General features: G+C 52.8%; 11 protein-coding genes across 16 annotated transcripts; 5 read left to right on the forward strand and 6 right to left on the reverse strand.

The window, feature by feature from the left end:
* Positions 1–81: 81 nt before the first annotated feature.
* KVP17_003826 (uncharacterized protein) lies at positions 82–670 on the forward strand (the record flags this gene model as incomplete). Of its 2 annotated transcripts, none has more annotated exons than XM_068521485.1 (2): positions 82–117; positions 146–670. In XM_068521485.1, 2 exons carry the CDS (start codon positions 82–84, stop codon positions 668–670), a joined length of 561 nt encoding a protein of 186 aa, XP_068372704.1. The 2 variants fall into 2 exon arrangements, with proteins under 2 accessions (XP_068372704.1, XP_068372703.1); XM_068521484.1 differs by having other exon boundaries at positions 100–117.
* Positions 671–700: 30 nt separating this feature from the next.
* Positions 701–958, reverse strand: KVP17_003830 (uncharacterized protein; the record flags this gene model as incomplete). Its single annotated transcript, XM_068521491.1, has 1 exon — positions 701–958. The coding sequence occupies one exon, from the start codon at positions 956–958 to the stop codon at positions 701–703; it is 258 nt and encodes an 85-aa protein (XP_068372710.1).
* Positions 959–993: 35 nt separating this feature from the next.
* KVP17_003835 (uncharacterized protein) lies at positions 994–1,767 on the forward strand (the record flags this gene model as incomplete). The annotated part of the gene is made up of 1 exon (XM_068521498.1): positions 994–1,767. The coding sequence occupies one exon, from the start codon at positions 994–996 to the stop codon at positions 1,765–1,767; it is 774 nt and encodes a 257-aa protein (XP_068372717.1).
* Positions 1,768–1,798: 31 nt separating this feature from the next.
* KVP17_003825 (uncharacterized protein) lies at positions 1,799–2,377 on the reverse strand (the record flags this gene model as incomplete). Its single annotated transcript, XM_068521483.1, has 1 exon — positions 1,799–2,377. The coding sequence occupies one exon, from the start codon at positions 2,375–2,377 to the stop codon at positions 1,799–1,801; it is 579 nt and encodes a 192-aa protein (XP_068372702.1).
* Positions 2,378–2,706: 329 nt separating this feature from the next.
* On the reverse strand, positions 2,707–3,811 carry KVP17_003833 (uncharacterized protein; the record flags this gene model as incomplete). Its single annotated transcript, XM_068521496.1, has 2 exons — positions 2,707–3,533; positions 3,562–3,811. 2 exons carry the CDS (start codon positions 3,809–3,811, stop codon positions 2,707–2,709), a joined length of 1,077 nt encoding a protein of 358 aa, XP_068372715.1.
* A 67-nt stretch (positions 3,812–3,878) lies between these two features.
* On the forward strand, positions 3,879–4,979 carry KVP17_003827 (uncharacterized protein; the record flags this gene model as incomplete). Its single annotated transcript, XM_068521486.1, has 1 exon — positions 3,879–4,979. One exon carries the CDS (start codon positions 3,879–3,881, stop codon positions 4,977–4,979), a length of 1,101 nt encoding a protein of 366 aa, XP_068372705.1.
* A 141-nt stretch (positions 4,980–5,120) lies between these two features.
* KVP17_003831 (uncharacterized protein) lies at positions 5,121–8,502 on the reverse strand (the record flags this gene model as incomplete). 3 transcript variants are annotated; one of them, XM_068521494.1, is made up of 5 exons in its annotated part: positions 5,121–6,445; positions 6,483–6,907; positions 6,945–8,267; positions 8,308–8,414; positions 8,443–8,502. In XM_068521494.1, the coding sequence occupies 5 exons, from the start codon at positions 8,500–8,502 to the stop codon at positions 5,121–5,123; spliced, it is 3,240 nt and encodes a 1,079-aa protein (XP_068372713.1). The 3 variants fall into 3 exon arrangements, with proteins under 3 accessions (XP_068372713.1, XP_068372711.1, XP_068372712.1); XM_068521492.1 differs by lacking the exons at positions 6,945–8,267; positions 8,308–8,414; positions 8,443–8,502 and having other exon boundaries at positions 6,483–6,906; XM_068521493.1 differs by lacking the exons at positions 5,121–6,445; positions 6,483–6,907; positions 8,443–8,502 and having other exon boundaries at positions 6,941–8,344.
* Positions 8,503–8,693: 191 nt separating this feature from the next.
* KVP17_003832 (uncharacterized protein) lies at positions 8,694–10,094 on the forward strand (the record flags this gene model as incomplete). The annotated part of the gene is made up of 1 exon (XM_068521495.1): positions 8,694–10,094. One exon carries the CDS (start codon positions 8,694–8,696, stop codon positions 10,092–10,094), a length of 1,401 nt encoding a protein of 466 aa, XP_068372714.1.
* Positions 10,095–10,180: 86 nt separating this feature from the next.
* Positions 10,181–11,329, reverse strand: KVP17_003828 (uncharacterized protein; the record flags this gene model as incomplete). Of its 2 annotated transcripts, none has more annotated exons than XM_068521487.1 (1): positions 10,181–11,329. In XM_068521487.1, one exon carries the CDS (start codon positions 11,327–11,329, stop codon positions 10,181–10,183), a length of 1,149 nt encoding a protein of 382 aa, XP_068372706.1. The 2 variants fall into 2 exon arrangements, with proteins under 2 accessions (XP_068372706.1, XP_068372707.1); XM_068521488.1 differs by having other exon boundaries at positions 10,181–11,170.
* Positions 11,330–11,476: 147 nt separating this feature from the next.
* Positions 11,477–12,682, forward strand: KVP17_003834 (uncharacterized protein; the record flags this gene model as incomplete). The annotated part of the gene is made up of 1 exon (XM_068521497.1): positions 11,477–12,682. The coding sequence occupies one exon, from the start codon at positions 11,477–11,479 to the stop codon at positions 12,680–12,682; it is 1,206 nt and encodes a 401-aa protein (XP_068372716.1).
* Positions 12,683–12,725: 43 nt separating this feature from the next.
* On the reverse strand, positions 12,726–13,184 carry KVP17_003829 (uncharacterized protein; the record flags this gene model as incomplete). 2 transcript variants are annotated; one of them, XM_068521489.1, is made up of 1 exon in its annotated part: positions 12,726–13,184. In XM_068521489.1, one exon carries the CDS (start codon positions 13,182–13,184, stop codon positions 12,726–12,728), a length of 459 nt encoding a protein of 152 aa, XP_068372708.1. The 2 variants fall into 2 exon arrangements, with proteins under 2 accessions (XP_068372708.1, XP_068372709.1); XM_068521490.1 differs by having other exon boundaries at positions 12,726–13,151.
* Between the last annotated feature and the right edge of the window lie 519 nt (positions 13,185–13,703).

Consider the following 13,703-nt stretch of genomic DNA (forward strand, 5'->3'; position numbering starts at 1 on the left):
AAAGATACTCAGCCATCGCACTATTAAGGGTTTATTGACACTGAGTGGCGTAATCCAACGTCAATTCCATTTTTTTCACGTATGAGGGCAATCAGGACGATGAAGTCGCGGCTGACAGTGAGTTTCCTCCGTGCTAGAGATTCAGAATTACGTAGACCATGACGATGACGAGGAGGAGGCCAAGCTCATAGATGTTGACTACACAGAGGAGGTGACTGCTGAGAAGCTGAGGCTGTGGCTCCGCCGGTGCAAACGGAAGTATCGGAATGGAGTCTTCGTTATCAAAGTCGGTCAAACTGGTAAACTACTCCAACGAACCGTATTTATTGGCCTGAAGCCCGAGTATTTCGAAATCACCAGCAAGAAGTTTTTCGACGTGGGCTACCACATGTCGGACATCGTCGAAGTTGACGCGGGAACCAAAAGCGAGGACTTCGAGGAGTTGGATCGGATTTTACCTGTGGGGTCACCAAGACCCGCTTGGCAGAAGTGCTGCGTCGTCCGCACAGAGAGCAGGGATGTGTCTCTTGTCTTCGAGTACGAGGCGGACCGGCGTGATTTTATGTTTCTCATTATGGTTGAGAAGCAAGCGGTGGGGACCCGATATGCGTTAGTGAAGGAACGATTCGAGGCGCATCAAGATGAGATGCAAGGCACTTCGTCGGTTTAAAGAAGCTACATTCTATTTCTGTTTTAATCTCTATTGCACTCTTTCTTGTAGCAACTTCAACTTCGCATCCAAGTAATTCTTCGCCTCCGACAAGGTCATCTCCACAAAAAACCCATGAACTGTCTCAATGAATATCCTGCTGGTGTCAGGAACATGCGCGGTGCAGTAAGTCTCCATCCCCACGTCCACGGAGCAGTGTAACTCAGACCCCAGGGTGCTGAGGTTGTCACGAAGTATCTGGCAGTTTCGCAACCGTACGGTGTCTTGAGCGAACTTCAGGTCAGACATGTAGCAGGACCCTGTGCTCCAGTCAAATCGAGAATATGGCCAAGAAACGTCGAAAACTCGCCGACGGATTCGCTTCTTCAGTGGAGACCTTGGCTCCGGCCGCGGAGGTCGAACCGGAGGTCAAGATTCCCCGAACGTTTCCGGAGGTCCAAGTCCCGATTGAGGTTCGATTCGTCCTTGAAGGCTGCTCGCTGCGTCCGATTCAAAGAGGGTCCAGCTGTGTGCTGATGACGATCGACAAGTTCGAGACGTTGGCGGCGAAGAAATGTCTAGGCTGCCTGCGGCCGGAGCTGGTCCATCAGGCCTTGCTGGCCGTGGTGGATTCTCCCCTATGTAAGGCAGGGGCCGTGAAGCAAATCCTCCTGTTAACCGACGACGGTAAGATCCTCAATGTCAGCCCGCAGTACCGAGTTCCACGGACGTACGCCAAGTTCTCATCAGCCTTTGCTCACGTTGTGTCTACGAAGGACAGTTTAGAAGGCGATGATGTGAGTTTGGTGTCATTGCTACGGCCACCAGTGGAGCAGTACCTTCCTCTGCCAGCTACACTCATATCTCTGTCGAGACGAGGGTCACGCGGACGACTGCGTGAGGTCCTGGAGTCTGATCTGCCCGTGGTGGGCTCAGGCCCTTCCAAGTCACTGGTCTTCTTCGTGGGAGCCAGCACTGCGGGCTCCACATTGGAGTCCAACGTGTGTGAGGGCGAGAGGTCTGCAGTGCTCTCTATGTCGCGCTACCCACTATCCGCCAGCTCTGTCATATCTAGAGTGACGTCGGAGCTGGAAGGCGTGTTTGAACAGTATTTGTAGGCTTCAAATCTTCGCTAATACAAATTGAAAGTCACTCCGCTCCGGCGTCCCAGTTCAGCTGGAAATGTGGTAGATCGCCAAGGAAAGGAGCGTAGTGTATGTTGTGTCCCTGCAGCCCGAACGCCAGAGTGTCCAAAGGCGCAGCTCCGGCGAGAGGCGTGGGAGCGCAGTGGATTGGAGTTTCCATAATGAATCCGTGGTCGAAAGGGGAATCCGATTGTACAGGAGTAAGCGCAGACTCGAGGTCCAGAAGGAACCTCCTCTCAGCATCCTGCATCTCAGTACAAGATCGAGATCTGTGCTCGAAGAAAGGGTCCACTTGAGCCGCAAAGTCTTCTGATCGAGAGGGGCCCACCAGACGGCTGAGAGGCCTACTCGGACACACATAGTCGTCAACTCCGGCGCCGGGGTAGTCGAGGGTGATCGGACTCGCCATCTGTTCAAGAAAACTGTGCAGGCGGCCTTCGGGCGTAGCAGGTAGACTCCGCACGCTTGATACAGGGCTATACGGACTTGTCACCACTGAATCATCCCAATCTTCCGCTGGATATCCCGGAATCGGAGTCGGTGACAGAGCCGGGGCAGTGTCGTAGTCCTCAATACTGGACATTCTCAAATCTTCGTTACCGTGCGCATAGTTGCATTTGCTGCCCGCTCGACAATGACCCTTCTTCCAGACTGTGCATAGTTTTGTTTTCTTGAGATCCGGAACGTCGCGCAACTCCACATCACTGTGTGCAAACGCGCAGCTGTCCCCCCGATCACAACGCCCCTGTTCGTAAAAAAGACATCTGCGCGTCTTAAAACACTTGTCCTGCATCGATCCGTCCGGTGGATTGCGCCACCTAGGCCTAGGCCCGGCGTTGCGACGCCTCCGCGATTCCGATGGCATTGGCTATTTACATCAGCAAAAGTCGATATTGTATGTGATTGTGTGGGTTAATGCGTTTTCAGGTTGAGCAACTCACACGGCAGGTCGCCATCAAATCGACAGCAGTAGCTGCCGTCATCTGCGAGGTCTTCATGAACCACACGGGCATCGAATCGCCAAACTGTTCGAAAGACGAAACCATCCCGACAGGCACGCACGTGAGACCTGTCCCAGGTGAATCCTGCAGTGGCAAGTCTTTTCCCCAGAGTGAATCCTAGCCTCCATTCGGTAGGAACTTCCTGTGACAGCCCTAGGTCACAGCGTGTCGGCAACTCGCTCGCGCCTGTTATACCGAGAAACTCTGCAGACACCTTTAAGAAAATCTCGAGAGAGCGGGGTCGGAGCATGTCGTGGTCGTCGTTGATGCTTACCAGCTCTACGTGAGCCTTCCGTGAGAACTGGGTCCAGGCATCTTTATGTGGGATGACAATGTCGTGGATGCCATGAATGCACACAGCGGGGCAGGTGAATGTGGGAAACTCCACATGTGGTACACGATGAAAGTCTGGCTCCTTATCGAGCGGAAGGCCACAACCAAAGGCTAGCATCTCCCTCCCAAAGGCCCAGTTAACTGGCCCTAGGTAACTCATTGCTTCGCCTGTCTTTTGCCAAGTTTCCAGGTCCGTTTCGTAGTATGGCGGCGGAGTCCTTGAGAGCAGGCGACGTGCACCTCCGATTCCAGGGTTTAGCATGATGATTCTCTGAACTCGTTCGGGCCGCTTGGCTGCGTACCAAGCGGCCATAAATCCTCCGAACGACGACCCAATGATGATCAATTTGGCCCCGGGGTCCTCCTTGGAAACCGCCCCGAAGAAACGGTCCAGCACGTCACAGGCTGGATCAACATGCAAGTTGCAACTTACTGCCAGAAATGCTGATGCCTCTCGCGCAGTTGCCCTGGTTGGCGTTCAAGCAATGGACCCTTACGCCTTCAGGGTCCAGAAACCTGTGCTCATGGCAGGTGGAACAGAAGACGTAGGGGGTGTCGAAGTCGCAGGTGAAAGGAGGGTACGCACTTTTCCTGTACTGTGAGAGGTGCTCGTTCAGCAGCCATCCTTTTTGGGTGTAGTTGGAGCTCTGCCAACCATGGAGGTAAACCAAGTGTAGTGCCATACTGACGAATAACGCTCTCGCGGCATCACGCCGAATAAATCAAGTACGTTTAATCCAGCACTTTTGGATGCCCACAGTTCGTCGTGACCAGCCACAACTCTCACCACTTGCTTCAATAGCAAAGAAACCACGCATCGACGATGAGCTGACTTTCGACGGCGATCTAACCATCGACAACGAGGGAACGCTGACCGTACGAGACCCCATAGCAGAGGCACTGCACCTTCCGATAGAGGCCGTCAAGGAGTTGCTGATTCGGCAGCATGACAGGAGAGGATTCTTCGGAGTGCACCTGGACACCTCCACTGTACTTGCAATGTGCAGTGAGCTTACCTGGAACCTGGAAAGCGCTCAGCAGAGGATCCCCAGAGACGACAAGGCCCTCAGACAGAATCAGGTAAAGGACGAGGCCCTCCATCGTGGTGAGGTAGGCTGCCGTCTGCTTGCCCTGTGGAATCCCTCAATGCCTAAATACATCTCAGACCAGACTGCCTACGAACTCGAGAAGATGGTTCGGACCATCGCCGGTCCTATCGAGCAATCGCGGGTTGCTGAGTTACTCAAGAGCGTGTACGTATTTCGCACTGATTCGGGTCCGGCAATGAAACCGAACTACATGACCAAGCCAGGCCATGGGTCCCATCATTTGCCTCCAACTGCAGGAGAGGTCTACGCGATCGAGAAGCTGCTGGGATTTCATCTGAAGTTTGTAGACGAACCTCAGGAGTTTGTGTGGAAGGATGAGGCTCTCGCTTTGGATGCCGAGAGGCAAGAGGAGAGAGCGTGGAACGAACGCCGCCAACTGAAGCTTCAGGAAGGCATGTTTTCGATTGATGAGCAGGCTGCCTTGGAAGCACAGGGAGCTGAGCTGCCGACGAGAGGGAAAACCAAAGCCAAACGCACTCTGAGACGGGAGCTGGCGACCCTACAGGCTCGCCACGCTCGCTTAGCAAGCTTCGAGGAATCGGGGGGGCTTTTTAATGCGCTGACGGTGTCCCAGCAGATAGGAAAACGCCACGTCAACATGATGGCAAGGGCTGCTGAGTTCCGGTTGCTCACCTTCACATCGGACCACGGCTTCGTGAGAGCAGCACTCCACCAGCAAACGGACTTTGTGGGGTTAGGAATCCTGGAACTACACCCGCCGCGATCATTTGCCGGTGTTTGATTTAAGGAGGGGGGTTTCTGCAATCCGAAATCTAATGAGGATTCAAGGAATGCGACGAATTGCAAAAATGATTCAAGGAGGGGTTTCCTGCAATGCGAAAGCTAATGAAATGCGAAAGACGAATTATGATGCAAAATACTGTCATGAGCTGCTGTACTCGGTAGTGTATGCTTCTGAATCGGTAGAGCAAGAGCGGGTCTCAAACGAAGGGACCGATCCGGATTCGCTTTCTGGTACAAAGAAAATGTCATCGTAGAATTGGGAGGCTCCACCATCTTCACCATCGTGATCCACCAGATCCTTATGGGTTTCCAACCACAATATAGCCTTGTGGACCATATCGTACTTGGGGTTGCGTTTGACGTAGTAGGAAACTACTCGATCTTCTTGGGACAGTTTATACTGCACTTCATCGATGAGGGTGTCATCAGCGTAGTCCACGGCTACGTTGTCCACATACTGCATTCCGAAGACCATGACCCGCTCTGGCACCTGAATGCCCGACATCACCATGATCAGTCCCATGATAGCGATGGCGATACCGCACCCGATAGCCACTGCCAGCAGAGTGTGAAAGATGGAGCTCGTGCTGAAGAGCGTCACAGGAGTAAGGACTGACCACCAAGACCACGAGAAATAGCCCACGGGGGACTTGTAAAAATAGGAGGGCACGACCTCACTAGACTTCCAAATGTCGTCGATACGACGGAGGAACCAGTCCTCAATGCCAAACGCCCACCAGCCAGGGCTCACTACGGGGTGACCGTACATTTGAGTAGCGGCGCAGCAATGAAGCAGTAAACCCAATGGAATACAGCTCTGGAAACATAATGTGGCATCTAAAACCGGAGGACTTACGACGGCAGTGTTGGATAGCGTCTCGTCGTAGAATGGCGGTCTCGCAGCGCCCCACAGGAACTCTGTCTTGTCACACCAGTACACGATAAGTACCGTGCAGCATACAAAGAATAGCATAACGGGGACCCCAGAGTAATACGTGAAGACCAGGAACACAATGCTCATTATGTTGGCGTACTTGACGTCCAACTTGAATTCAGGAGGAGTCCAGATCTTATCCAAGTCAGCCTGAATGCCCTCCTCAAACTTCGACGTCCGCCATCTTCGGAGATAATGGTGAGCAGGCAGCTTCATAAGGCGTAAGATGTGCGGGAAGACAATGTAGGTCAAACTGACGATCATGTAGTAATGACCGACATCAAGGTACCACTTTGGGCTAAGATCCGCATAGTTCCCAGTCATCTTGATATTTCCGAGGTACAGAGCCCTTGTCTGCCATTTGAAATGGACCAGCAGTGCGATAATCGCTGAGTTAAGATACTGGGCAACGAAAACCTTGGTAAAGCCGCTGATCATGGCGATGGAGCTGCTGATTGGGCGCTCGAACTTCACCAGGTAGCGGATCGTACGCTTCAGAACGAAGTTGATTACGTGCACCAGAATGGACGCTGCGGAGAGTGAGATGGGTGGACAACGGGCACCTACAAGCAGCACCGACGGCCATAGCCTTGATGGAGTCCTGTATGTAGATATGGCACACTTTTCTAGTGGAGGAATCCAGCAAGGACTTAAAAATATTGCTGTTGCAGTAGCAGTTAGCCTGCCAATCGACAAAGTCAGTGTCCGCTTTAGTGTTCTGTAGCAGAGCGAGGAAGTCTGCGGTGGACAGGCCTTCGTCGTCGTACAGGTCGCAGTTATCCACGTCACGTTCATGCCAAGAACTCAGGGAGAAAGCCTGCAAGGACGTATCCATCTCGTGAAAGAAAAGATCAGCTGCCTTGGTACAGCTCATGACTTTCTGCCCGATAGCAGCAGGGTAGTTACCAGCCTCCTCGCACATACGTACGGAGAATCCTTTAGATAGGGCAGCAGGGTTGTCTTGTCGCAACTTCAAGCAACCAATGTTCATTCTGGAAAAAAATAAAGAGACACTACTGGTTTGCCTACGGGGAGTCGTGGACGAGCTGGAAGCCGACATTCTCACCAACGAGGTGAGTGACGTCGCTCTCGTAACAGGCGGCGTCGTGTGGATCTTCGTGCATCGTAAGAGTCCATTTGTCGTCGTTCATGAACGGCTGCCACGTGTAGGACGAAGCCGGAATCTCCTCCGTGCAGTCGTAGTCAGTGTACAGGCTGACATTGCAGACATTCCACGGATTTGGACCCTGGCGAGTGAGAACTTGTATGACACTGGCGTTTTTGGAGGAATGGAACTCTCTGGTAACGACTCCGACGAGAATGATCCAAGTCAGGAAGAAGGCGAGTAGAAGGATTAGTGCGACGACGGCAATGATACCACAAGTCCGAAGAGCGCGAGACCTGTAGGGAACATCCAAGTTCTCCCAAATGATGTCCTCTGGCTCAGGCGCAGTCACCACGGACAATGCCTGCCCTGCGAACCTCAGGCCTGCTGGTTGAAGGTGGTGACTCAGGGTGAAACGGGTTGACGAGTATTGGCTCTGCACGAACTGTTTGTCTTTCTGGCTCGTGAAGGTCACGAAGGCCATGACCACGTCGCGAGCGTGTACTTGCTTGTAGTCCTTCTGCATCACAGTTGCTAGACTGGCTTTCATCTTGGCCTCAAGTTTCTCGTCTTCGCTCTCAGGAATGTCCATTCCCCAGTGTCGCCTTGCACGATTGCAGTCGATCTCCCGATGATAGTCACCTACATTGAGAATTGTCTTAAATGATCCCTCGAAGTCGCGAACGAGGGAAACCTCGTGGATGATGCGTGTGTCACCATTGTCCACGGAATGATCCCTGTCCGGGTTATTCAGAGCTATCTCCTCGAAATGCTCCTTCAAATGATACCGATAGTTGTGGTGGTCGGAAATACGTCGTGGTAAGTTGGTAACCATGATCGCGTGATCTGAGAGGTCCAGGGTTCGCACGTCGTTGTCGAAAACGACGTTAGCGGTGTGAACCTTAAAGAACCACATCACCCAAATGAGAACGCCGATGACGCCTATAACGTCGCAAACGCCGCATATCATGGTGCAGGACTTCACAGATAGAGTGTTGCCGGCGATGACAGCAGTGCGCTCCATGAACGCCCTCAAGGTTTCGGCTGTTGTTAAACCGAAACCTATGTTGGGAGCTTGGCCTATATTGGGTAGCAGGGTCATGTCTAAGCTCATGCCTGCTTGCGGCTCCAGCATGTTCCCGTTCCAGGTAAAAACCATTTGGGGTATCGCAAGGCATGCCAACCCTGTGAAGACCCAGAACAGATGATAAAGGAATGTAAAGTACAGCTGCATCCCCACTCCGAAGCTGTAAAGGATAACGCGGAACCAGGAAACACACGACTCACTGGGCAATATGCTTCTCAACCCGCGCCGACCACACATTGTGGCGTTCGAAGTGGCTGTTAGTTGCAGCCATACGGTAGAAGTGGATCTGCGCCTCTTGCAAGTCGGCCTGGAACCATGTTAGATCCCGTCAGGACACGTGACAACCATACCTTCTGTAAGGAAGGGTCCGAGGCTATCTTAGTCTCGATGTCCATGGGTGACTAATCGAATGCAACAATTTGCTGTGATTTGCAGTCGGTAGGACAATGACCGAAAATATTTCAATGTTGCGTCAGGCCACGGAGGTAGTACTGGCGTGTCCGTCCACTATGTAACGGAGATCGTGGCTCCCCACACGAAATCATGTAATGATCGTCTACCATAGTGTCTTATTGTATAACTTAAGATGTCGCACCCAACTGAGTCGTATGAGGCCACCAACGCTGTGAATGTGGTGGTTCCCACCTCGTCGTATACAGGAGTGTCCCAACACGAGACCAACTTGACAGTTCCCTCTGCTGCGATGTACACCACACACTCCAGACATGGAAGTAATTTGATTCCCACCACTACGACGTATGCACATTCCAGACACGGAAGTAACTTGGCTGTTACTACAGGTGCCTCGCGTTCTTTGGCCACCGCAGCGACTGGGTATGCAGGTGGCATGTCCTCGACTGTGTGCACGTCTGGAAGCTACACCCTGCCTCCGGGCGCTGTGGAACAGTCTACCCGCAAGGTGTCCTCTACCATTATTGGAGAGGAGCTCCTCGGCACGGTTCCCAAGCCTGACGTTCGCTACGTTGACGTCAACACCTACGAGGAAGTTGTGACCCGCGTGCCGAAGAAGGAGGTTCGCCACGTTGAGAAGCGCGTGCCACGAGTGGAGGTGCAGTATGTAGACAAGCAAGTCGAAGTGCCGGAGATTCAGTATGTGGAGAAGCTCGTGGAGGTGCCACATTACCAGGAAGTTGTGAAGCATGTCTCGAAGGTCGAGGTCGTAGACAGGCCGTATGATGTTATTAAGGAAGTGCCTCGTATTGAGACGAAGGTTGTCGAGCGAGTGGTTGAGGTACCTGAGGTCATTGAGGTGCCCAAACCCTACACAGTTGAGCAAAAGGTCAACGTCGCGCGCTTCCAAGACTCCGACCAGGCTGTGATCGTAGCCCAGTCGGTACATCCTGTAATTACCGAGTGCCAGGAGACGGTGGAGGTCGACGCCGTGGAGTTAGTGCCTGAGACCCACCACGTGGACATCCACGTCGGCAAGCTGGTGAATGTGCAGCTGATCCAGTCGGGAGCTCGCGAGACCCATCATCGTGTGGTTCAGACGTCTACTGCTGAGTACAACAGCATGCTCAAGTTCCTCAATGGGCACCTCCACACCAACGAGGTGCAGAATCTCCCGTTTCTGCAAGAGTCTGGACAGATACCTTTCATGGCTGAACAGGTGTCTTGGCAAGAGCTGCCTCAGGGGCACAGCTCTCTGGTGGAGGGCTACACTCGAGGTGGCGTGTATGTTGCCGGTGGTTCCCGCATCAGCAACATGCAGAACCTGACCACCACGTATGTATCTGGTCAATCCTACAAGTCAATTCGCGGAGGCGCAAGCCGTATGTACGCCACAACGCACTACGCGCAGAATCATGGAGCGACCGCGCAGCAAACCTACGCCACAGGCACCGCTGCTCTTGGAGTTCCCTATGCGAGCGCTTCAGGCGTAAAATACGCCACTGGGGCTTCTGTGCACGCTGCGAGCGCTTCTGAGATGCACAACGTCGATGCCTACACGCAAGAGGTATACTGATTTAAATTCTTTGATGATTGTGAACACCCAATTTGCTTTTCAATGTTCAATCACTGGCATTTGATTAAAAAATGATACCACAACAATCAGTGAAACGTGGCCTCCTGAACCTCCAGTCCAGCGGCACAGATGGAGTCTAATGTGACCAAGAACACCGGACGGCACACCTCAAGCTCTTCAGGGTGCGTGGGAGGCCTCTCAGTCACAAGGTCGAAGTCCGACACCCGCTCCTCCAGACGTTGGCAAGTCGATAGCGACATAAAGGGTTGTTGGATCAACGCTGTCCAATGGGAGTCCGTCGTGGCTGCAACTCGCGACTCATGTGATAGCATGTGCAATGAACCTCCAGCAATGATCACATTAGTGCGACCACGGAGTGACCACGCCGTGACTGAACTGTCAGTCAGCATCAGTGAGTATCCCGGAGCGGTAACGGATCTGCAACGGAAAATGAGCGAGTCACGAAATCCTCCGTAAACTTCAACGCTGTGCGCGACCTCATCGATCGAGGGGTCCAAACCTTGAAACGACAGTCTCAGAACTGCGCGAGAGTGAACGCCCCACAGCACACAGGAATCGGACGAGGCGTCCGTCAGTTCCCAGTTCCAATTCGGAGCATCAGGTGGCGCTTCGAATTGCGCAAGAACGGAGAGAGAGCTGCACAAGATTTTGACATCAGCGTCGGCAGAAACGTAAAAGGGGCCATAGCGAGCCACGACTGCACCAGAGACAGACCCAATCGCAGCTTCCGTTCCTGCTGCCAGGTTCAACAGAGCAAGTTGGCCGTCTCTGACGATGGGCACCTCAACTGACGCAATGGTCTCATTGTCAGTCATGTCGAATCCTAAACCTTGGCCCGGAATCTTAGGCACGACCTGAGGGCAGTCAGGCCAAAATACAATGGTTGCAACTGAATCGACTTCCTGGACATGCGTCTGAGTCCAACTTTCTTCCAAAGTTGCTTCGAAAAATCTGACTTCCCTTCCTTTCTTTGCTGCCAAACGATAACGATCCTCAAACGCCTCCGCAAAAAGCTGTTCAGCCCCGCCTTCAATAGTTTCCAGGAGCAGGCCCATGTAAGCGTAGCTCCAGATTGTGTCCGAGGAACTCAGGATGAGAAGAGGCCCACAATGTGTGCAGCTAACCAGACCTGAGGGAGCCCACCTCAGAGGAAAAGTGACGTTACAACCTCCCTCGTCTGTCGAAAAGTCGAGCTCTTCCAACGAAAGCCACATCAGGCAAGCACAAATACTAAAATTCTCTGGATAACTGCTGACGAATGTCGCTTCGCTAACTAGTGCATACACTCGTGTGATGACTCCAGTCGTGGAAGATTTTGGCACGCATGCGACTTTTCCGGCAAAATCGCCAATTGTTCGGGCATGTCGAAGGAGGACACTGGCGTCTACCACGTAAAATCTTCTGATGGCTTCACACTGGACTCCTACTTCAACTACTACAGCAAGATGTCCAATCAGATGGTCATGTTACAGGATCGAGTTCGAACGTCGCTGTATCGTCGCGCTCTGATGGCTAACCCGCCAGAGTTCAGTGGAAAAACGATAATGGATGTCGGCGCAGGCAGCGGGGTTCTCTCCTTCTTCAGCGCCATGGCTGGCGCGGAAAAGGTGATTGCGGTGGAGGCATCCGACATCGTACACACATTGAAGTTGTTGCTCCATGGTAATCCCCAGCTGCAGCCTGAAAAGTTCAGGGTGGTTCATAAGTTTCTGGAAGACCTGACATTGGATGATCTGGACAGTTCCGAGCTTAAATGCGCGGACACTCTCGTTAGCGAACCCATTGGGACGTTCCTGTTCAACGAGAGAATGATTGAGACTTATCTCCACGCTCGCGACCTCTTTCTCAAGGATGGCGGCTCAATGTTTCCGTCAAGAGGGCGGCTGGTTATGCAACCCTTCTCGGACTGCTCACTTTATCAGGATATGATAAGCCGCGCGCAGTTCTGGTCGCAAAGAGACTACTACGGAGTAGATTTGAGCGCGGCACTGCCAAGAGCTGTCGGAGAGCAATTCCAGCAGCCCGTCGTTGACCATCTCGACCCCAACGTCCTCATGAGCAAGCCGAATCACTCGGACTTTGACTTCCGCACCTTGCAGGTGGCCGACTTGAAGAGAATGGTGATTCCTCTGGAGTATGAATTCGCCCAGCCGGGCATTATGCATGGGTTGGCAGGCTGGTTTGATCTCGCATTTGACGGCTCTACGGATCCTATTGCGTTCTCGACCGCACCGTGGTGCGCCTCTACCCATTGGTTTCAGATCATGTTCTTGCTGCTCACCCCGCTGGCAGTGAATTGTGGGCAGCGCGTCACGGGCAACCTCACTATGACTGCCAACAATCAGCAGTCATACCACATCGAAATATACCTTCAAGTTGAGGGTACGTCGCCACTGATTACAAGCAAATCGGCCATGATCGACCTGAAAGACCCTGACTTTCGCTACTACTCAAATCCCGCTGCTTCCTTCGTCAACAGCGAGGCCGTCCCGAAGGAACCACAGCCGGTGCACGCTGACGAGTGGGAAATCCTGCTGGACCAGCACAAAATGTCGAGCAGCCTGTAGGGGAGCAACTGTCTGGGAGTTCAAGTAGTCTGCTTCGTCGCGTCTAACGTTGGGTGATTTGTTTTCGAGCCTTCGTTCTGAGTTGCCTGAATGAGAAGTCCGTGGAGTCTTCAGTGCCTTCAGCGCCCATATCCACCTCCGAAGGCTTCGCATTGACACCCTTCATCACAGCTTTTAATAGGGGCGTCAGAGAACCGCTACCATCGCTAAGAGCCATGTTCTCTGGATTAACTGAGTTTCTGTACGCCTCGAATTGTCGCTGGGGGAACGCGTACTTCTCGTAGAGCTTGCCGACTTCGTCGTACGTTTTCTCGTGCAGCCACTTCATCATCTGCTGTAACTCGCTCTTCCCCATCTGTATCTTTTTGGAGGGCAGTAACTGCAGAAACAACTTCTCCCTTGGAGGGGCTTCGTTAAACGTCTTACCCGTGTCCAGCAGACCTTTGGAGGTGATTGCGTAGGCCAACATGGGAACCAGTGTACAGAAACGCCAGGCCCGCATCACCGGCAATTTTATTAGTCGTCGTATTAGAGTGTCTCCTGTCTCATCGCCATGATCATGAGGAACACTGCTCTGGTTCTGTAGCGCAACCAATGCTTTTGAATGCGACCTGCGGCAACATCTGCTGGCAGGTTTTGCGGATTTGGTGTGTCCGACCTCATGGAAGTCACAGACGTCGACTCGGCTTTAGGTCCGGCGGTCGCCACATCGTCATTTCTGGCGCTCGTCGCACCAGCAACAGTGGAGAGACATTCAGTGACCTCTGATAGCGTCGCTGAGGGAGTGCCATTTGAGCTGACAGCATCAGTGCTTGTTCCGACGGTCGCAGCCACAGGAACTTCAGTGCTCGTACCGACAGCGACAGTGGAGATATGTTCAGTGACCTTTGATAGCGTCGCAGAGGGAGTTCCACTTGAGCTGACAATATCAGCGCTTGTTCCAACGGTCACAGCAGCAGGAACTTCAGTGCTCGTACCGACAGCGACAGTGGGGATATGTTCAGTGACCTTTGATAGCGTC

This window comes from the organism of the source record quoted next (genome assembly GCF_019968985.1).
Source record: "MAG: Porospora cf. gigantea B chromosome Unknown PgB_NODE_621_length_13703_cov_124.129, whole genome shotgun sequence".
In the NCBI taxonomy this organism is placed as follows: domain Eukaryota; phylum Apicomplexa; class Conoidasida; order Eugregarinorida; family Porosporidae; genus Porospora; species Porospora cf. gigantea B.